General features: G+C 40.5%; 1 protein-coding gene across 4 annotated transcripts in view; it reads left to right on the top strand.

The window, feature by feature from the left end:
- BOD1L1 (biorientation of chromosomes in cell division 1 like 1) overlaps positions 1–19657 on the top strand; it is a 54464-nt gene extending 34807 nt beyond the window's left edge. For 2 of the 4 annotated variants that reach the window (XM_045075667.1, XM_045075670.1), the window contains exons 13-27: positions 373–419; positions 1785–1845; positions 3319–3389; positions 3987–4059; positions 5489–5568; positions 7226–7310; positions 7646–7719; positions 9002–9077; positions 9267–9301; positions 10299–10344; positions 12459–12508; positions 12605–12689; positions 13106–13259; positions 15670–15810; positions 18359–19657. In XM_045075667.1, the coding sequence (XP_044931602.1) occupies positions 373–419; positions 1785–1845; positions 3319–3389; positions 3987–4059; positions 5489–5568; positions 7226–7310; positions 7646–7719; positions 9002–9077; positions 9267–9301; positions 10299–10344; positions 12459–12508; positions 12605–12689; positions 13106–13259; positions 15670–15810; positions 18359–18476 (1196 nt within the window). In that variant the 3' untranslated portion in view covers positions 18477–19657. The remainder of the gene's footprint in view (positions 1–372; positions 420–1784; positions 1846–3318; positions 3390–3986; positions 4060–5488; positions 5569–7225; positions 7311–7645; positions 7720–9001; positions 9078–9266; positions 9302–10298; positions 10345–12458; positions 12509–12604; positions 12690–13105; positions 13260–15669; positions 15811–18358) is intronic. The other 2 variants (XM_013050509.2, XM_045075669.1) reach the window with 2 other exon arrangements.
- The last annotated feature ends 3059 nt before the right edge of the window (positions 19658–22716 follow it).

Genomic DNA, 22716 nt, shown 5'->3' with positions numbered 1-22716 from the left:
AAATAATTGGTCAGAATTTAATAGTTCACAAGGCAGCTAGGCAATAGCGACATAGTCCTGCTTTACCTTAAAAAATTCTAAGATAAGGGGTGCCTGGGTGGCTCAGTGGCTTAAGCCGCTGCCTTCGGCTCAGGTCATGATCTCAGGGTCCTGGGATCGAGTCCCGCGTCAGGCTCTCTGCTCAGCAGGGAGCCTGCTTCCTTCTCTCTTTCTCTCTGCCTGCCTCTCAGTGTACTTGTAATTTCTCTCTGTCAAATAAATAAATAAAATCTTTAAAAAAAAAAAATTCTAAGATAAAAAATTCTAAGTTTATTCTCTGTGGTTCAGAAACAATATTCAGTTTCGTTATTTCTCATTTTTGTTTTCGAACAGCCGAACTACAGAGGGAGCCTTTCTTGGTGAATGAATCACTTAATAATGTAAGTCACCATAATGGTTTGAGTTTTGTTATGGGGCTTGGTGTTTTGAGAGCAAATGTAAAAGGGACATCTAGCAAAGGTAGTCTGTGCATTCTTTAGGAGACAGGAGGCTATTTGTAGTATGCTCTCCACTCACGTGCAACATACCAGCTGAGATACTCAGGCCAGTGTACAATTGTATTTACTGATGTTAGGAATTTTAGTTGTTTTCCCCAAGAAAAAAGATCACTTGTGAAACATTTAAGGAAACAGAAGAAGGCCCAGATACCTCAGACTAGGAAACTCACCTCGGAGTTACTAATGAAATCCTTCAAAGAACCATGAACTTTCTATTTTTTATTACTGTAACAAGTTTGATAATTGGATTACAACATCTGAAATTATCCTAGTGCTATAAACAAAACATTTTATTTTGAGAACTAAAGTTCTTTTTGTGTTTCTGGAAAGCCTTTATGAAGATACTACACTCTAATTGCCACATATACTTATTCTTTCCCAGCTGTGGCTGTCATAATGTCTTTGGTGCTTGAAAGAAATTTTATGTCTTTCTTAATGCACAGGGGACCTGATACCAGGAGAGAACATTCTGTAAAATGCCTGCAAATTGCAAAGAGACACATTATTTCTAGTGTCCCAAGAGAACTCCGGGGAGCTCTGTGCACTGCCAGACATCAGAGGGCTATCTTCACCCCTTGAAACATCCTGCTTTATGGCTAGAAACTCATATACAGTCAGCTGAGTAAGAGGAAAGAGAAAAACCCACTTGGTTTGGTTCAGATTTACTCTCCAACAGGATTCCAAATGTGGAGCCAGTGCTCCTCCACACCTCATTACCCTGAGGACCCTGGCAGCTGCCTTTCCCTAATCTGAGAATATCACTGGCCTTTCCAAATATGCATGAAATTCTGTAGTTAGGATTTAGAATGTTGTAGGAAACTCTAAGACTTCCCCTCAGTTAAAAAAATAAAAGTACAGTTGACGAGATTTGCCAGAGAGATGATGACAAAATGACAGGATGCTTTAGCATTTTTAAATAAAGAAAAAAGTCATGAGAATATGAAATGGGAAGAAAATTCATAGAATTCAGAATTTATTTTTTTTTAATTTCTTACACTTTTGTTATAACTGTTTTAAAAACAAGGAGAATAAAACAGTAGGATGATAATTTGTTAAACCCAAACTTCTTCAAAAGGAAGATTCTCTGTGCTCTACCTCTTGTAGATGAAATTTAAAAGAGCATGTATTCCAGCCCATTTCCACATTTCCCATAAACAACCAGGTTATGTCAGTTCTCTTACTTGTTTTTTCTGCCTTTAAGACTTTGGTGATACTATCCATAAATAACCTTTTCTGTGGTATGTTTAGGCCAAAAATATGGGCTCAAGAGCAAATGAAGAACTTTGTAGCAAATCTCCTAACACAGAAGGTAAGTTAATGAATTTTATAGTATTAATATTGGTTTTAATTGTAGTTCCCATTTGCTGAATGCTTTCTATATGCCAAGCCCTGTGCTAATTACTTCACAAATTTTCTCTTAATTCATATCATTTGGTAGGTATTAATAGCATTACTTCTGTAGCTGGGGAACCAAGGGTGTGAGGGGTCCACTGCCTTGTTCAAGGTCCTGCAGCTATTAAGTGGCGCCTTGATGTAAATAGCTACTAGAACTTTCTCAGTAACTTCACTGTGGACTTAATCCAATGTGAATACAAATGTGTAGCTGCCTGAGGTTTGTACTGTAGAAGTTCTGTGTTTACTTCTGACAGGCAGTCTCTATTTGGTAGATCAAGTGTATCACATTTATGTCGATCTTCTCCTAGGAGTCAGGCCTCATTCCATGAAACCTGTGGAGGCTACCTACTCCACAGGAATAATTCTCCTCTCAAAAAGAACATAGAATGTTGTTGATACCTTATTCCAAGAGTGGGGAAAGAAGTCTTTTTATAATATACCATATTTCAAACCAAAGTAAAGCAGCAATAATTATAAACAGTCATGTACTTATCACCTAGTTTTGTCATATCTTTAAAAATGTAGTATATTTGCTTCAGGTGCTTTTTAAAAAAATATTAACAGATATAGTTGAAATCACTTATGCCTCACTGATCCCAATCTCTCTTATCTTGCTCAAAAGGGAGCCACTGTTCTGCAATTGCTATATATATTTCCATAAAAAATATATAGCCTGATGTCGCATAGTTTAGGAAGAGGGGATCATGTTAGAGAAACTGTCTCCCCCTTGTTTTTTCATTTGGCATTATGCTCTCAAATTGTGTCATGTTGATATGTATAACTCTGATTACTTTATTTCAGTTGCTCTTTGGTATTCCATTGTGTGAATATACCACTGTAATTCTCTTTTGCTTTTGCTGGTGGACATTTGGGCTTTTGCAACTTTTCCCAATTTCAGAGTGCTGCCGTGCATGATCTTGTACCTGTCTCCCAATGCATATGTCATTTACCTGGAACTTAAGTGTGGAATTGCTGAGTTAGTGGGCACCTCTTCAGGGATGTGCCAAATTATCCCCAGGTGGTGTACCAGTTATAACTCCACACCTTCTCTTTTTTGGTTTTACCAGACTGGTGAATGTTTGCTAATCTGACAGCTATGAAATAATACCTCTTGTTTTCCTTGGATACATCTTCACATTGTGTTGCTCCATGAGCTGGAGGAAACTGGCTGTGAAGTCACTGTGCAGAGTCCAGTGACCTCATCCCTCCATAAACCCATTTATTTACATTCTTCAAATGGGAATCACGGAGCTTACGTGGTTGCTCTGAGGACCCCGTCAAAATGACTTATAAAGTGTCCTTCCAGCTGCCATGCACACCCTAAAATAAGTATTGGAATGAATAAATACTTAGCTTTTTTTTCCTCTTTTTTGTATTTATTAATCAGAGATATCCAGCGGCAGAAAAGACAGTACAGAAGGCTTAAGAGATCACAGTGTTGAAACAAATCCTAAAGAGGTGGGTTTGCATAAGAAACTCAAGTATTCATGTTTTGTATATAGTGCTTTTGTACAAAGGCCTTAGTTCTTTGTATGAATTAAAAATTAAGTGGCTCTCCATATCACTTTTATCTGTTTATACTCTCGTGTAGGTAATTATTGGTAACTATGTCCACATTGCAGTCAGGAATGCTAAATGTTATTTCTTACACTGTCTTTCCTCAGTTCTTTGCTAGGCCACTGAAAGAGGAGAACACTACCAATTAATTTAGGACATACCACTGATTGTAAGACATATCTTGACTTCAGAGATGGGAAAAGAAGCAGTATGTTGTTTGTTTTTTTTTTTAAAACATATTTTAAAATGGTTGGAATACAGTGACTAACCAGAAACATGTTCTAATGTTTTGTATGGATTTACATTCAAATACAATACAAAAAAAAAAGAAGACTCAACCTTACAAAATAAGGATCATCCAAATCTAGATGCTGAAAGTGTTATTCTAGATTTTTAAAAAACTTATTTCAAAGACTAAAGCTAATAAATGTACTGTCATTTTAGTAGATTTGGTTCCAAATTCTATTGACGTTAATATATAGTCATTCTTGATTCCAGGATGAAGAGGAAGAAAGGCAGATGCCTAAAAGAAAAAGAAAGAAGCATTACCCCTCTTCAGAAGATGAACTGGGTAACATATTTAGACCATATATATTCCTTTTTCAGACATCTTGGAAGATCATATTATTTTTACATCCAAAATATTGGGCCAATATCAAAAATTTTTGAGAGGAATAATTGCTTACTTGTACAGCTCTGGAGTCCAGTTTGTATCCAGACTGGCTTGACATCTACAGGGCTTTTTTTTTTTTTTTTTTTTAATTTTATTTATTTATTTGACAGGCAGAGAGGCAGGCAGAGAGAGAGAGAGGAAGGGAAGCAGACTCCCTGCTGAGCAGAGAGCCGGATGCAGGGCTTGATCCCAGGACCCTGAGACCATGACCTGAGCCGAAGGCAGAGGCTTAACCTACTGAGCCACCCCGGCGTCCCTCCAGGGCTGTTTCTGAAGTTGATTTAGAAACTACATTTTTACCTGCAGAAGACCCAAACCCTGGAACTCAAACAGACCCACACTCCCTCTATAACCTGTGCCTGGGACCCAGCCAGATGCCATCTAACTCCTTTTTTATATCATCAACAGATGCCCCACAGAGCTAGTGAAGCATGTTAATAAAAATTCATGTAATAGCTCTTGTGTGCTTCATACTGTTGATTTTCCCACAGTCTATAACAGTGCTATCCCACAGAATTTGCCACGGTGATGGAAATGTTCTTTTGTCTAGTACAATAGCCACTAGCCACATGTGAGTGTTGAGCAATTAAATGTGGTTGGTGTGAATGAAACACTGGATTTATAATTGCATTCAATTTTAATTACTCAAATTTCAACAGCCACATCTAGCTAATGGCTACCATATCAGATGATACAGAGACTTATACATTGATACCTGGCATAAGGTACAAATGTAGCAAATATTTATTAAGTAATATGTGAGAAAGAAAGGATAAATACTTTCCTTTTTTGGTTAGGAGTATGTAATTATTTTTTAATTCTTGAGTTCATATTTTAGGTACTATTCATGTATTTTATACACATTCATAATAACTGTGTGAGTTAGGAATTATTACCGTTTTATAAATAAAGAAATTAAGATTCGGCAAGATTATGACTTTATTCCCACCAAGTAAATCTGATTCCTAAACCCATGGTCTCAATCACTATGCTGTACCTCCTAGATGGTAACACATTCGGGAAGTTAAACAGATCTCTGGGAACTTTGTATGCCCTAAGCCCTTACCATAGAGTCTTCTAGCATATTGATATCAGCTAAGCATTTGTGGATTTTTTATTTTACTTTTTATATTTTACTTTCTTGGTTTTGCAGGGGCCACAGTCAGTGTTTAGTACTTAAATCACATAAGTACATTTAGAATAACTTTTCTCTTCACTGTATCACAAGACTAAAAAAGAAGTCTTAAACTGTCTTAAAATAGAACTGTGCATTTCATTTTTCATTTAGCTTTTATTCCTTTGTGATTCTGTCCAAACTGATTTACAGATGATAATCCAGATGTCCTAGATTCCAAAATAGAAACAGCACAGAGGCAGTGTTCTGAAACTGAACCGCAAGATATAAAGGTATTCTTTCCATGTATTAATTTTAAGTTTTGGGGTAACCTAATTTCATCACTGTGAACACTTAATATTCTTTTTCGTTCTAGTATTCTTTTTACTTTATGTATCTCTAATATTCATTATATTATAAAATGTATATTTTTTAGGATCCTGCAGGAAAAAAAAACAAGTACTGCACTTTATTATTTTATACTGTGAGAGTGTAATAATTTCAGTTTGTATATAACCGTTGCTTAGGTTTCTGTTCAATGATGTCATTGACTTCAGGCTTCTAGGTGCTTCCTTCCAAAGTGTCAGATGCTTTACCACAGATGTGCTTGTATCAAAACATTAAAATACAGTGATACATATTATGTTAAAGTTTTAATAACCTGCCTTCTCTCTTCTTTACTTCCTGCCTCTAAAATATAAGTTGTCCAAGGATTGGCCTCACTCATTGCCTTTTTTCATATGGTCTTATTTTCATCTGATGACTCAGGGAAGTGGCTCACAAATTTTATTTCTGTTCCTGCTCTCTAGGCCCAGATTTCTCCATTTCCTGCTAGATAGCTCTTCTTAGACATGCTTCCATTTCTGAGACTCAGTGCTGCTCATTGTCTATTCCAAACTAGTTCCATCTTTTTTCTCTGTCTTTCCCTAATTTATTTTTTTCCACCATGTTCCAAAAGTGTTTAAGTTAACTTATAGAAATATATGCAGTTGAATTCTAGCTTACTAAAACCAGTTCAGAGTCTCTGTTTTCTGCCAGTGACTGATGAACTAAATAAAAAGTAGTCAAAGAATTTTTAACAACCAAGCAGAGAGTCATGTATCGTCATGAATTTCAATTGGTCATGGTGAGGGAAAGAAACAGGATTTTAACCCCATCCTTCCGCCTGCCCTATCTGAATCCTGAGACAGTACTCTTTAATTTGGAGAGAGGCAGGAATATTGAAGGGGTATCTTTTTATTTTCCCTTCAATATCATGAAAGTTTTTTAATGCAGAATTTAACTAAAATATACCAACCATTTTCACTAAGAAATCACATCTAGATAATGTTTTCAATGTTTATAAGACAAATGTTTAGAAGACAATTCTAATTTTATATTTTAATTTGTGTGGGTTGGGGTTTGTTTTGTTTTTTACATACTATATCAGTATTAAAGTACAACATTTTGGTATTTCATGCTGAAAACTGTTTTGCAACTAAGAGTGAATGATTCAACTGTTGAGAGACCATTGCTCTAAATCAGCCTACCCTGATACCCTCAAATTCTCATAGGTGCTTTCCCTCTTTATCCTTTCCCCCTAGTCCCCTCCTCCGACACCCAATAAAGGAAAGAAATCTGTTGCAAGTTCCTATCAGTTCCTTCTTTGGAGTTTCTCTCAGAAAGATGAAATACAGGATGAGGGAGGAAAAGGCCGATTCTATTTTGCAGGGAGGAAGATAGTGCCCTTGTTGCTTTATGGTTGAGTTTTATCTCATTCTGTTCCACCTTCAGAATTTGTATCTCTTTGTATAGCCTCACTAGCTGCAAAAAAGAGTTACTTTTTAAAATTCTGCAACAAACTTATTAAAAAACAGCTAGAAATTTGTTTTTGAGATAAAAAGGAAAACCTTGGGGAGGACCAGTGAGGCAGGGTTAAGAAGCTTCTTGTATTGTTTAACTTCTCCACAGGAGGAGAACACTGGAGATTTGGAAGGATTATCTAAAACAAGTTCTAAGACAAACAGCACTGCTTCAAGGGCCATGGATGAAAAAGGTGAGTATACTATACAGACTTGGATGAATTGTTTTGAGATGAGACTCCCCTCTCAACCAGGCTTCGTAGCCTAAACCTCGCCAACTTGTTTGCCCTCCCTTGAGAATGTACTTTATACTCACAGGGCTTGGGAATCATTTTGAATTTGGGTCTTAACCCAAAGTGTGCTTCTTATCAGTTAGCCAGACTCCTGCTTGTTAACTTCAGTGGCATAGGCCTGCGATGACGTACATGTGCATGTGTGTCTGGGGCCGTGCAGGACACCTGGGCAGGTGTGGTGGCCATGTGGCTGACTCAGGTCCCCAGCCCTGAACAGAGCTCTGCTGTCTCTGCAGACGAATACAGCAGCAGCGAAGCTGCTGGCGAAAAGACAGAGCAGAATGACGATGACAACGTGAAATCTCAGGAGGTAGGGGATGTCTTTTTTGTATCTTCCTGTTCAGATATTTAAGTACTAATGGCAAATAAAATGCATTAAGTGCTATTACCTAAAGTTTTTGTCAAGTGCTTTTGAAGTAGTTCATTTTTTTAGTGCAGTGGGACACCCTTTCATACTGTGCATTTTATCAGTGTCAGTTTGATTAATTTTGGTCTCTTCATTTTCATTTCATCCGTACATTTGTTTGAGACCTATTTCTGTCAAGACTGCATAGGATAAGCCCAGAGCTGTACCTCAGTTGTTAAGTCACGTTCCTGTCCTGGCAGTGGGGCATGGCCGAGTCAGGCAAGTGTTTAGGTCAGAGAATCGGGCTGCTGTGCCCTGGAGTGTGGACAGGACAAAATGGGTGCAGCACAGCAGGGTGTGCAGAAGGCCTACAGCTGATGCCCAGTGGAACCCAGTTTTGTGAGGCCCCGTGGGGGATTCCTGGAAGGCAGCAGGAGCAGGCCAACCTCCAGCCCTGCCCCTCCCTGCCTCAGGGGATTTACAGGGAGCCCAGTGCAGGGAGGAATCCACTGGCCTGAGACAGGCCCTAAATCAAGGGAGACAACCTATACACCAGACACATCTAGATAACCATTACCAAGTTTGTCTGACACCCTTTTTTTAATTTTATTTTTAAATTCAAGTTAGTTAACATGTATTATTAGTTTCAGAGGTAGAATTATGATTCATCAGTTGCATGCAACCCCAGCACTCATTCCATCAAGTGCCCTCCTTAAATACCCATCCCCCAGTTACCCCATCCCCTCACACACCTCCCCTCCCACCACCCTCAGTTTGTTACCTAGAGTTAAGAATGTCTTCTGGTTTGCCTCCCTCTCTTGTTTTTATCTTGTTATATTTTTCCTTCCCTTCTCCTGTGTTGATTAGTTTTGTTTCTTACATTCTACCCAGTACAACTTCTTAATAGTTCCTATTGTTTTCTCACACTTCTGTATAAGAAGTTCAGTGGCCTCCTTTATTTTTCGTTAAGGGATAACATTTGGTCACAAGTGACTAGAACTAAATCCAAATTTAAATGTGCATGCATACCGATTGCCGAAGTCAAAGTGGACACAAAGTGCTCACTTAGATTACCTCATCATAGATTCACAGTACAGTTCTCAGTGTTTGTCAGGTGATGGAATGCACAGAGAGAAATGAAGCACAGGGGTCATGTATTTTTTTAAATACAAGTGACAGGATCGGAGACCTCTGAGGAGGGAACTCTAAATTTTTATTGCTTTTTTTCCCTCCCTTTCCCCCTTAGGAAGATCAGCCAGTAATTATTAAAAGGAAAAGAGGAAGACCTCGTAAACACCCCTTAGAAACAGCATTAAAAACAAGTAAGTATTTGTTGTGTTTTCGGTTCACACACAAGACATTTTCAGGGGGTGCCTGGCTGGTAGAGTGTGCAGTTCTTAATCTCAGAGTCGTGAGTGCAAGCTCCATGTTGGGTATGGGGCCAACTTTAAAAAAAAAAAGACATTTTCAAACTGATTTTCTAAATGAGATTTTTATTTTTTGTTTTTTAGAAGAAGACTGCAAAACAGATACTGGCATTGTCACTGTAAGTAATTGTAACAGACGAGAACTCTGGGAGTTCTTGACCTGGATAGTGTATACTGCAATATTTGTATTTTCCACTACTTTATTTTTTCAAATATTAGAAAAGTATTAAAAGAATCCCTTAAATAAAACACTGAATAACCATTTAAATAATATTTCAGTTACTAATGTCTTTACATAAATAGTCTTCAGTCTGATCCCATCCTCACTTGTGAGTTTGCTTATATAAAAATTATCTAGGGACTTCGCTTCTTGTCATCCTTGATTACAATACAGAAGATGGTTGTTTTATACGGTTTTTAGGTAATTACTTCTTTATGGAACTCTCCTCTTATTCCTCTCTGTAGAGTTCCTCTCATAACAAAACGTACACTGATTTCAATGCAGGAAAATCCTCAGTGACACTTTATCTTTGACTCTGAAGTGTATATTCAGCAAAAATCATTGTATCAAGACTTTATTGCATGACAGCATTAATAGAAGGACAAATATATGTCCAGTGTCCTAAAAGCAAATGAGGATTCAGCCTCAGCTTTGCCACTTACTCCCAGAACTATGATGCCGAGCTGATCATGTGACCCTCTTAAAGCTCCTATTGGACATAAAGTAGCATAATAATACCTATAGTGCTCATCTCAATAGAATTATTACAAGACAGCAAAACGAAAGCGCCATAGGCAAACACATTTGTCGACACATAAGACATCATGGGGAATATGAGCAGTGGCCTGGCTGCGTCACCTCCTGTGCCCCCTCCCAGGGTTGCAGTGGAATGGCTGGGGAAGAGGCTCGTGGGAGCCCTGATTGTCTTGTTGAAAGACCATGTGTTCAGAAACATGGCATCTATATTTGCTTGGTATTCTTAATTAGCTGCAAAAGATAGGTTCCAAGTACTCTGCCTCCATAATAGAGGTCCTAAACCTGCCTTGCAGAACAGATGACTTTATTTGTGATGATGACTAACTGCTGACTTCAGTTTTTTGTTGGTTTAAATTTAGGTAGAACAGTCTCCACCTGGCGGCAAACCAAAATTAACACAGACAGGTGTGTACCTAGAGCATTATTCTGCATTGGATCTAAGGAAGGGGTGGGGGCAGCTGGCTATTGGGGAAGGTTTTAGAGTTTCATTGTTTCACCATGAAGTGGATTAGAAGGTTGTCCTTTTAGCCCTGGGAGACTACAGCTATTGGCTTTTCTTGTGATCTGAGCTCTTCTTGGTTTTGGAAGTCTCTAGGAAGCCTCCAGAGAGGAGGATAAAGGCAACAAAAAGTAAAATGGGGATGACATAGCTGCGTCCAAATTATAATTTACTGGATATGTTTAAGGGAGAAATAGATCAGCCTGGGAACTAGGCACTCTTACCAGGAAGTCGGGAATTTACTCAAGAGCCTATTATTCTCAGAAAAATAAGAATTTTGAAAGCAGCCTGTGTAGTTTCTAAAGCCAGAGTGCAAGAGATAAAACTGTTTCAGTTATTTTTTGTCCTCATTCCAAGGAGAGAAATACTCCAAAATGTTGACAATGATTGGCTCTGAGTGGTTAGATAATGGGAACATTCCATGTTGTTAACATTGCCTAAATTTTCTGGAATTTTTACAATGTGTATATATTAATGTCTTGGTTAAAATTTTTTTCTACATGACAACAGCAAGACTGGGGCACCTGTAGCTAGGTTGATTAAGCATCTGACACTTAATTTTGACTTAGGGCATGATCTCAGGGTTGTGAGATCAAGCTCCATGTCAGGTTCCACACTCAACAGGGAATCTGCTTGAGATTCTTTCTCCCTCTCCCTCTGTCCTTGCCCTCAGCACACACGCTCTCAATCTCTCTCGTAAAATCTTTTTTTTTCTTTTTTAAAAGGCAACAAGGCCTTTTGGTGAGTTTCAAAGTGTTGGCATAGGCAAAAAAGATGAATGTGACAACTGTTTTGGATAAAATAAATAGCTGATTAGATCAGGAAAGTATGTACATAATCTGACCAAGGTAAAGCAAATATGTAATTTAGAAACCTTTCCACGTAGTTAACTGTGTGTGATCTTGTGATCATATTTCAGTTTTTCTTGTCTCTTGGAAAATTAAGGTTAATTTATTATTTTTTTTTACAAGGGGGAATTCTGCTTATGTTTGGATTTTAACCAGTTTTATTCATAATTTTATAATGTTTTGAATCAATACAACGAGAAATAATTATAAAGAAACCTTTATAATTTGATTGCCCTTTAAGGATTGTAATTTGAGCTGTGTGATTATGTTTTGAGGTTTGGCAGCAGTTTTCCAAGTCTGGGTAATGATGACCAGTTATGACAGGCTTCTTTGCTGTAAGCCTTCTTGGTATAACTCTTCTGTCTATATCAGTGTACTGAACTTGCAAAAAGGGACCTCGCCACCAGTGAGAAGTACCTTTGGGTTGTCGAGTGTCTAGGGAGCATCCCTGAACTCTAATTTCAAACAGTCCATTAAACTAAACTTCATTTTCCCCCAAGATACATTGTCAGAAAATTGTAACTTCTACAGAAAGCAAATATATAAAGAGTAGGCATACACAGCCTAAAATAACTTAAATATGTACTTTTCTAATTGCTCTGATGGAACTGTTTATAGTCAAGAGAACTCTAGCTATTGCACTACTTATTAGTCCTGTGACTGAACAAATTACTTAAATCAAGTTACTTGAGTCTCATTTTTCCTAACTACCAAAGGGGTATCATAATGGAGAGGGAGCTATATAAGTTATCAGCGAGATCTGTAATCCTGACCTGTGGGTCCTGGTGTGGTTTGAGGGCTCCGCAGATGTCCCTTTCCCTCCTCTCTTTCTGGGTGCAGAGCATTTGATCTGAAAGGGACCATACAGGTGGTCTGACCCTTTTATCTTATGGATAAAAACTGAGGCTTGAAGAATTTAAGTAATTTTCTCAGATTGCATAGGTTATTTGTGAAAAATCTGAAGTACAAATCTGGAGGTCCTGACTTGTATTCGAATGTACTTTCTGCTAGGTATTCTGACTCCAACTCTGCTTGCCTGATATAAAATAATGTTGAATTGTTAAACAGTACATTAATCAGCACTGGTACATTCAGAGACAATAAGCCAGACTGTTGAAAAGTTAATTTTATACTAAGAGAGTGTTAATGCAGACATTTTCCTTTTCTTAAAGATGAGTCCAATAAAGAAACCACTACCCTACAAGAAAGAGGTATAAGCAATGTAAGTATCAGTTTTCTTATCAAGGTATGTCCTTTAGGTACTGAACAAGGTATGTTCAATTAGCCATCCTTTCAACTTTAATTTTATTGCTTCCAGGACGATGGTGAAGAAAAAACAGTAGCAAGTGTGCGTCGGAGAGGAAGAAAGCCCAAGCGTTCACTCACTCTGTCAGATGATGCTGGTGTGTTTCTGGCACATTTCTTAATTGCAGGGTCTTATCATTTCAAAATCCCCTTTTTTAAGAGTTTTTCTCTGGATGAGGAAAAAATCTAGTGGGGCACAGTCAGTATTAATATTACGTAAATATGTGTGAAATTACTCTAATCCCATGTCAGAAATGGTACATCCCAGATGCTTTTCTGAGTACATGTGAATTTTTCATGAATGCTGGCTGTGAACTGCCTAAGTAAACTATCCCAAATGTGTTTGAGATTAAGTTAAACAATTGTGAATTGCAAGTGCTGAAACAAAAGGAAATGGAAAACCACTTCTTCTGCCTCCAAGTCCCTAATATCCTACATTCTAAACTCCATGACTCTCCTTTGGAAGTATCTTGGGGAATTGTACAATCCAGGTGTTACCCTTCTATTTGAACAGAATCTTCAGAGCCAGAAAGAAAACGCCAGAAATCAGTTTCTGAAGCCACTGAGGACAAGAAAGACCAGGATTCTGAGGAGGAAGAGGAGGAGGAAGAAGAGGATGAGCCCTCAGGAGCCACTACACGGTCCACCACCAGATCAGAGGCTCAGAGGTAACGGGGGCAACAGAGAGCTTCCAAAGGCCTTCACCACCTTCTCCATCAGACAGCAGCTTTGGCTTTCATTGATTCTCTTTTCATTGACTCACTCGTGCCACAGTGTAAGCCATTTCCTTTCGTTTTATCTTAAGCAGAGAGCACATGCTCTTAGCCATTGGACACTGCAGTTCTTCTTAGAGAAACCTGCCTTGCATCTTAAACAATTGTTGAGGATCACACCAGGCTTTGCCAGGTTCAAAATGCCTGTTCGGTAAAACGCATTCAGTTCCTGTACAGATATTTATTGAGCCTCAGTAGCTATCTCAGATACTATTCTGGGCCCGTGGGTGAAAGCAGGTCTTGTGTATACAGAACAGTCCCTACGTGTAGTACACCTAGGTCAAGTGCAAGAGAGAAGGCAGGCATACCCATCACCATCATAGGATGCTTGGAATTCTGCAGTGCTATGGTATAGGTTGACATGTGAAATTGCCCATATGCAACCATGTTTTACTAACATAAACTAATTTCATGTTCCCAAAGTTTATTCTGCCAAACCCCAGTATGGCCAGAAGCCCCTGGAAAAAAGTGCCATGGTCAAATGAGTTTCAGGAATGCTGGTGAATTCCTTTTCCTTCTTAAGTCACAGCGCACATTAAAATATTAAGAGCCTGGCATAGTCCTAAAAGAAAGAAACCTGTTAAACTTTGAACAAATGTTATTTGCCAATTATACCCCAAACCTATTAATACCAGTGTTCCTTTCCCCACTGCACATTTTGAGACATATTGCATCCCTTTACTATTTATCAATCTACTAAAGCAAAAATATGTTCCATTTCCAAGGTGATTCAGAAGTTGTTGATTTGGTATCATCTTTTGTCATTTCATTAGCCATCATTAATCAAAAAGTTCAGGAACATTTATTTCAAGAGTATCACTTACTATACCTGTCACCGAAGTGTAACAGTAATAATGTCTTGTGTTTATATAAAGACTTAAAATCAGCCTATTTCTGTTCACTTCATACTTGCATATTATTAGCCATTCATGCCATGGTTTGATTTCTCAAAAGAGTCAGATTTTAGAGCCACAAGACTTTAAGAGCTCCCACAGCTGAAGGTAAGGTGGGGTCCCATATTTGTTTTTAGATGGAACAACACAAATAAATGGAAGAGACAGAAGCAAGTTTCCTGCTGATGGGAGAGGCTGGGGGTGCTGGAGCACACAACCCCAGCACCACCACTCCTTAAACACCCACACAGAGGTCACCCAGGACAGCAGGGCCCCACTTCAAATTGTTTTGTAGGTCAAAAGGCCCCACTTCAGATAGTTTCGTAAGCCAAAAGTAGCAGTGAGGTTGCCCTTTTAAACTTCGTTCTTTGAAAACAAATCTTATTTGACCTGTGATTCTGTAAATACCTAGACTGTCAATATTCCTCCTTAACAGACCTTGAGAACTGTTGATTTACAAATGAATCCTTTTCTCTTTGTTTAGATTCGTCAGCATCAGTCTCAGCTCCTGGGCTCTGGCATCTTCCTCATTGCAGATTCTTAGGGTTGGCTGGGGTCTTCATGGGTTACTGCCTCACTGTCTGCAGCAGCAGCTCCTCTGCGAAGGTCTTTCTGCTTGCAGGTTCCTTGGGGACAGGGAAGCCTCCTTCTCCTCAGCATTCTCTTCCTTGTGTCCAGTAGAAGTCGGCCTCCCTGAGGCATCTGCTCTTGTTCTAATTCTGCTCTTGGGGCTTCTCTGCAGCATTTCCCTGAGCATTGGAGGGCAGCTTCCAGGTCTTCTGTTTCGATCCCCCTCCTCACCCCTGTTTGTTCAAGAATTTATCTGCTCTCCTCTGTAAGGTTCTACACAGAGCGTGGGCTGATGAACTCCGAAGAGGGTTGCCCCACCTTATCCTGGGGTACCTGCTTCCACATGCACCCAGTCTCTGTTCCCTCCGCTGGACCGGCACACTGGCTCAGCGAGTCCTTTCTCTTACAGTTTCATTGGCAAGCCTGCTCTTCCATCCCCTAGTCCTTGTGCAGTTGCCTGCCTGGACCAGTTGCAGGGGCTGACCATCTGGCCTTGTGAATTACACTATTTTTACTATCCTGGCCCCTTATTCTACTCTGGTGAGCACTTGAGGAATTGTCATCTTGTCCACCAGTGTATTGTTTATTATCACAGAGTCGTCTTTCTCTAAAATCATGACAAAAAACCCTGCATAGTAAAAGCAAAGACACCGTCATGCAGGCAGGCAGTTGTGGACCACATCAGACCTACTTTTTACCAACAGTCCAGAAAACCAACCATTTTCTGCTTTTTTTGTCCCCATTCTCTGACTCACCCATGAGGAGCGTCGTCCTTTCTGAAGTGGTCCTGGGCCTGGCGTGTTCAGTACACCGCTGCCCGGTGTTTCTGTCATCTGTTTCAGAAGGCATCATAGCAAGCCATCAGCACGTGCAGCATCCACGTTTGGCAGCCCAGAAACCATTTCTGCTAGAAATCGCCAAATATTAGCAAAAGAGAAGTTATCTACCCGCGAAAAAGTTAGTAAATCTCCCCCATTAGGAAGGTAAGTCCCTGCTTACACTTGAAGTCATCTTTAATCCCCAGAGACTATTTTTTGGTATGGTAATGTTTCCTTCCCAAATTCCTTTTAAGATTTTTCTCTTGCCACATAACTACCTCGGGATCATTGGTTTCCCAAATGGAAACCCACTCCAGAAGGCACTGGGGCCGCAGAAGGAATCTCAGGCCTCATTTCACGCCCTCCTCTACAGACTTGCCTTTGAGCTTTGTGAGCCTTACACATGGGCTCCTGTCCACCAGGACCAGAGGTGAGGCGTGTTTCTTCCCGAGTGGTCCCAGGTCCGAGTACTTGGCTAAAGTGGCGCAGCGTGGCCAGTTGCGTCACAGCCCAGAATCGTTTCTGTTTTAGCCAGCATGTTAGAGAAGCAGTGGGGTAGACAGAGTAAAACAGTCACTTCCAGCTCAGCCCTGGCTGGCTCCCACCGTCTATAGCCTCATTCATCCTACCACTTCCCACAGGCTGCGCCCAGCCCTCCTTTGTGGCCTTGGCTTGTGCTGGTTCTTGAGTGCCCTTGCCCCAGCTGCCAGCAGGCCAGGCACTGCCATCCTTCCCACTCCCTCTTTAGGAGGCCCCTGCTGCTTTAGTTCCTCTCTGACCTTCCCGCAGCACTACCAGCCTGCTATGCACAGGATGGTGGTGTATGCCGTCTCTGAACTCTAAGCTTCTTCCTTGAGTCTTGTCTTACTTTCTGTACATTTTAGCATCGACAGAGCTAAAAGACTCTTCACAGTGTACAAAAACTGTCATGGTCTTCCTCGCATATGGATAATGTAGTATGTGTTATCAGCCCCATGTTCTAGAAAGGGAAGCACAGTAAAGTGCCAGGTGTCTTTCATACGCATTCTCCCACTTAATCCTCATTAAGTGAAATGTCATATTTATCCTTATTTTATAAGTGAGGGAAGGAATCTCAGGAAGGTCTGGTCCATATTTCTCAAAATGGAATTGCAGACCAGTCAGGAAAACTCAGTGCTAAGATTCTGGGTAGGGCCTGAGAGTCTGCATTTCTAGTAGCTCCCTGGTGATGCTGGTGTCACTGGTCACAGACTACACTTAGGGTGCAGGAAAGGGCTTGGGTGACCCCCTGAGCTCAGACAGCCCAGAGGATGCACCGTGACTCCGAGCTGCTGTCCCCTGCTACATGGAATCTTGCACAGCACTGGCGTGCCCACTGCTCTCGGCCCTCTCGGTACATGCATGTATGTCGAAATTGTATCCTATGCGGCATCGAGCGACTCGGTTCGAGTTTACTCACTTGTGCCATCAAAAGAACAATAAGAAGACCTGTCTTATCAGTGCAGCTCCATCAGTCCATCTCCTGCAGTCTTGGTTTTCCAGGCCTTTTTCTTCATGGATAGAACTGTGGCTGCTTGCTGATATGTGCCTTTGTGCAACATACTGGGGAGAGGAAAAGGAGTAATACCCAGCAGTGGCCCTGGAAAAGGATCCTAGCGGGGATATTTGTCCATGACTTGGAAGCTTTTTTGGCACCACCCACACTAAACCTCTGTTTTGCAGTACATTTGCAGAATGCTCACATTCTGCCGCTATCACTGCAACAAAACTTGCACATTGTTCAAAATAATGACTATATCCTACAGCTGGCAAAAGCCATCAGGTAATTGACAGTGGTAAGCACTCTGTTGAAGACACAAAGTGCTGTGGATATCCAGAGAGCATCTTACTCTCTGGTGAGGAAGGGTTGGAGGGCTTGCTTTTGAACTGGGACTTAAAGATGAGGATGTCTGCTAGATGGGAGGTATGGGGTGATCTCTAAAAACTCACATGCCAAAGCATGAAAATGTGAAAGAATGTCCTGTGTTTGGAATGGCCGTATTTTGGCAGGACTGTAGCCCAAGGTGGTGCAGAAGCCAGGGCAAATTATAAAGGACTCCGTGAATTCTCAGGATGACTGATCCAGAGGGCATCCGATAATCAAGAGGAATATACGTATAAAAGATAAACAGGACAGTGACCTGATTCATTGGGGTTTCTGACAGATAAATCTGGCAGATGGGAGAGCAGGGATAGGCTGGTAGCAGGGAAATTGGCCAGAATGCTGCTCTGAAATTCCCATGCGTTTTCTGACATTGCCGGCTCTCCTCCATAACACTGTCCCATGAGACATGATCGGGCACCACTCAGACATAGTCCACAGTCCTCTACTCCCACTGGTCGCCTCAACTTGGGACAGCTTGTGGAGGACTGACTGGCTGTTGATTGTTTTGTAGATAAAAGAACTAGGACCCAGAGAAGAAGGTAGATTTGACACAGGCCAGCACCGGGAGTGTGACCAAGCTGGAACCGGAGCACGGGCCTCCAAGCTCCTCTCGGGCCATTTGGGTGTGAGCTGGTCAGCAGATGACCAATTAGCACTGTTCTTCTAGAGTCTCCTCTTCTATATAAATGTGACCCAGGTTTTCTCTTCCTGGCTCTCAAGTCAGAAACTTTCCCTGTTTTAAAGAATTCCCAAATTATTGAAGCCGCTCCTTTCAGCTCTTACCACTACCTTGATTTTTGTTTACTGCAGATCGAAGGCCCAGCTCTCCCCTTCTAGCAAGCGCAAGAGGGAAGCCAGCCCCCCCGGAGCCCGAACCAGAGGCCAGCAGAGGGTGGAAGAAGCCCCCTCGAAAAAGGCCAAGCGGTAATCCTGGCCTCCACTGCCCCTGGCTTGTTGGGGACACAGCCAAGAGAAGAGAATCAAGCCTCGGGGCCATAGCTTTTTTTTTTTTTTTTTTTTTAAACCAGGGAAAGGACATGCATGTGCTCTAAGTTCCTAGGTGCAAGCTTTTTCTCGTTCTGTTTTAAACAGCTTTATAAACTATTGTTCATAGAAGATATTATGTACATTTATTTCAGATAAAGGAAAATAAGTTTACTTTGTATCTGAACTCAAAACAAAGTAGTTGTATATTTTAACATTTGAAATTGGGATTTCCCGATGTGACACATCACTAATGCAAACCCTTCCAGCCCATCAGACACCAGGCTGCCTACTGGTAATCTGTGTACAGTATATAAACATGTAAAAATAGGTTGTATTTTACTCTATGTATGATGCTAATCAATGAACACTTTATTTATTTTACAGAGAAAACTTATCTGTGAACTTTACTATATATCTGTTTATTTTATTTTATTATTTTTTTTTTTATAAAAAAAAGGGGGGGTTTTAAATGCTATGCAGTCATTAGTAGAAATGTTTTAGGATGCTGCCTGCCTTGTAACTCTCTGAAATATGATCTGGCAGGAAATACAGAATCTTCTCGCATGTATCCAAGTGAAGTAGTTTAGCTCAAGAAAGGGTCTGCATTGCTCCTCTGTTCACAGTTGTGACTGTTTTTAAGAATGTAACTTGTTTTTAGATTATGCTCGCATCTATGACTTTACTTCCAGCCCCACTGGTGTGAAAGGTTCTGGTTCAGGTAAAGTTACATCCTGTCACCTGCAGCAAACATGCCTCTGTCATTGTTCATTCTTCCCCTCTGTGCTTTTCTGAGGCTTCTGCCCATTCTCTTTCCATATTGTCCTTTTCAGTGAAGGGAAATGCATCGAGATTAGGTCACTCATGTCTATCGAGCTTCAGGATTTTATGTTGTTTTATATGCAATTATTTCAGGATAGAAACTGGCTTTATTGCCAGATTCTTTTTTAAACATGTTTTAACTCCCATATGAACAAACTGTCCAACTTAAGTTTTTCATAAAATTAAATTTTTCTTAAGATCAAATTTGTCTCTAGCAATGATGTGATGAGTTGCCAAATAATTGAGATTATTTTAAAATGTTTTGTTCATATTGTTTTATAATTAAAATTTACATTCAGTGTGTGTGAATTTTTTTTTTTGACTCTTAATGTAAGGTGGATATTTCTGTCATTTTACATGGTTTCTTACAAGATTTATATATAAATTATAAAATGTTTCCAAAACTTGAGTGGTAAGAATTTTTTTTCTATATTTTAAATTTTCTCCCTGTGGAAACCATTTCTTCTCTCCAAATACTTGGTCTTAGGTATGTTGTTCCATTTTCACGTTCAAATATGAGTCCATGATGGCCTCCTGGTAGAATTGAATGTTGGATCTGGAAGGGACCTTAGAGACAAGGAACAAGATGAATTTAACCAAAGCCCAAAATGCGAAAGTGATTTTTCTTAAAGTTGGTCAGGAGAAGCCAGAGTAGGTCCCCAGTAGGTTCCCAGGCTCCAAAGTTCCTGACCAACAATCTCTGCCCTGTGAGTGTGAGGTTGGTTACACACCTGAAGATGTGTTCTCAGCATGTTCAGTTTCGTCACGCCTGCTCTGAGCATACAGGGACCAAACAGTTGGGTTGTGAAGATATGTTACCTCTTAAAGTTGGAACTAAATATTGACACTGGAATAATGAATTTTCTGGTGGGAACTCAACTAGACCATTTGGCTTCCAGTTGTTCTGAAACACAGGTAGGAAAGAGATACCATCCTAGGGGGCACTAGAACTGCTGCAATTCCTGGTCATCATGATAACTCGGTCCTTCTAGTATTTAATAGAAGGAAGGCCGGGAAGGCTACACCCTCTACAGTGCACAAGACGGTCTTTGCCTCCACAGAAACATCTATGCCAAATGCCCATCACTTCCCCCTGCAGACACACTGAGAAACACTCCAGACCATTGCCATACTTGCCACTGCCTGGTCTCGGCTCAATGCTCCTCCATAAACAACCTGAATGCAAGGGAAAAAGCAGATGTGCTGTTCTTTGAGTTGTTTATGGAGGAGCAGTGAGCCGAGACCAGGCAGTGGCAAGTATGGCAATGGTCTGGAGTGTTTCTCAGTGTGTCTGCAGGGGGAAGCTATGGGCATTTGGCATAGATGTTTGTGGATGCAAAGATCATCTTGTGCACTGTAGAAGGTGTAGCCTTCCCGACCTTTCTTCTGAGAAAAAAACAGGGTTTTGGAGGGGAGGGAGGTGGGGGTTAGGTGAGCCTGGTGGTATGTATTAAGTAGGGCATGTATTGAATGGAGCACTGGGTGTGGTACATAAACAATGAATCTTGGCACACTGAAAAAATAAACTTAAACGTGATGGGACTAATTCCTCTTCAGCTGAAGCTGGTAGCCCACAGGCACAGTCCTTCCCTCCCTACCTCAGGCCTCTCAGCATTACGACCCTTGGCCACCACTGCCACCACACCACCTAGACTTGCTAACTATGGCTTGTCCTAAGCACTCCAATTAGAAATGGCCATCATGTGACATTCCTCTACCTGACAAGATCTCACACTCAACAGTTGGTGGCAAAGTTGAGACTCAACTCTTCAAATGCTCAGGTCAGCGTTCTTTGTGTGAGAAATCTAACCAATTTGAGATTGGAGGTTGATAAGTCGAATTCGGAAATACTGAATAGATTCGCTTTCTGTAATTTTATTTTCATGTCTTTTCTTCACCCTGTGTGCAAGAGCACTTTACCACATTTCCCAGAATTACTACTTACCTATCATTCTATGATTGAGTCAAGAACAAAGCAGTTTTCATTATTCACAGACAGACACTTCTCTCAGGGGAAGGAAATGGTTCTAGAGCCTCCATCTTCTGACTGATGAGCTCCTGTGTCATGCCCAGCACAGGAATGCAAGTCTTGAGGGGTGACAGCTCCAAGAAGCAGATAGCTGTGCCGCACTGGGATTGGTGTCCAGTCACGGGGCACACTGCGGGAAGAAAATCTTCCTGAGGGAAGCCGATAAGGGACTAACTTCTGACAGATGAGGAAGACTGGGTTTTTGGTTTGGTTTGGTTTTAACGTATAAAATAGAGTTTTAAGCAAGGTTAGAACCTAGAGATGAGGACATTTTGGAAACTGAGGATCAGGGAGAACTAGAGGTAATGACATACAGATAATCACTGTATAGCTCTACATCATACAAAATACTAGTCCCAAGAGCTACTCCTCAAACAGCAGCCCTTCTGCGATATTCATGGGACACATTAATAGTACACATAAATTTCCAAGAAATCAGGTTAACTTTTTCCTTCCTTACTAAACCTAAAACCCCTGTTTCCTCACCCCATTTGTGCACACGCAAACAACATCCATGAACATTGGTGATACACAAAACTTTGAAAACTACATTCAGTGTGAACAGCCCTGTAAAGTTGTATCAGACCCCCTACTTTACAGTTGGGGGAGGTGAAGCCCAGAGGTTCTAGAACTCACTGTTGAGAACACACACATTACACACTGCTAGGACTGGAACCAAGATGCCGTGAGTCTCATCAGACCTCTCTCCACAGAGCAACTTTGCCAGTGCCTGCCACAGCAGGATCCGTGTGACCTGTGGGCGCACGTCAGTTACCATTTTGTCACATTCTCTTAGTTGTATGCTTGACCTTTTTTTTTAACAACTTATATGAAATCTGAATGTTGCTCAATAATGGTATTTTTGTTCTCAAAGTAATGTCCTGGTTGTAGGGGAAAAAAAAAAAGCCATAGGCAACGATGAAAAAAATCACTTATAAATTCACAAGTCAAATGTATTATTTCTTTGATAGCCAATTCCTCCAGACTTTTCTATTAAGTCCAGAACTCACATACTGTATTTCATCTCATCTAAGATGCTATTGACAGTACACTTTATATACTCCTGAGGGGAAAAAAAAACTAAAAGTGTGACACAAAAATTAATCACAGTCTCACCAGATGCATCAATCCATCATATCCACTTGCTGTTGCTTTGAAATGTCTTTCCTCTATTCCAGGGGATTTGATGATTCCTCTCACCATTAGCTGTGTGACTGGGAATGTACTGGATAATACCTTTGCGCATATATCAGGAACAAAATGCAACGGCCTCACTACCCTGGAATATCTTCCTTTCTTAGGTCTCAGAAGATCCTTGGCTGTTACTTTGCAA

This window comes from Mustela putorius, unplaced genomic scaffold (genome assembly GCF_011764305.1).
Source record: "Mustela putorius furo isolate JIRA1106 unplaced genomic scaffold, ASM1176430v1.1 tig00000083_pilon_pilon_pilon, whole genome shotgun sequence".
Classification (NCBI taxonomy): Eukaryota; Metazoa; Chordata; class Mammalia; order Carnivora; family Mustelidae; genus Mustela; species Mustela putorius.
This window is presented reverse-complemented; position numbering and strand designations above follow the sequence as displayed.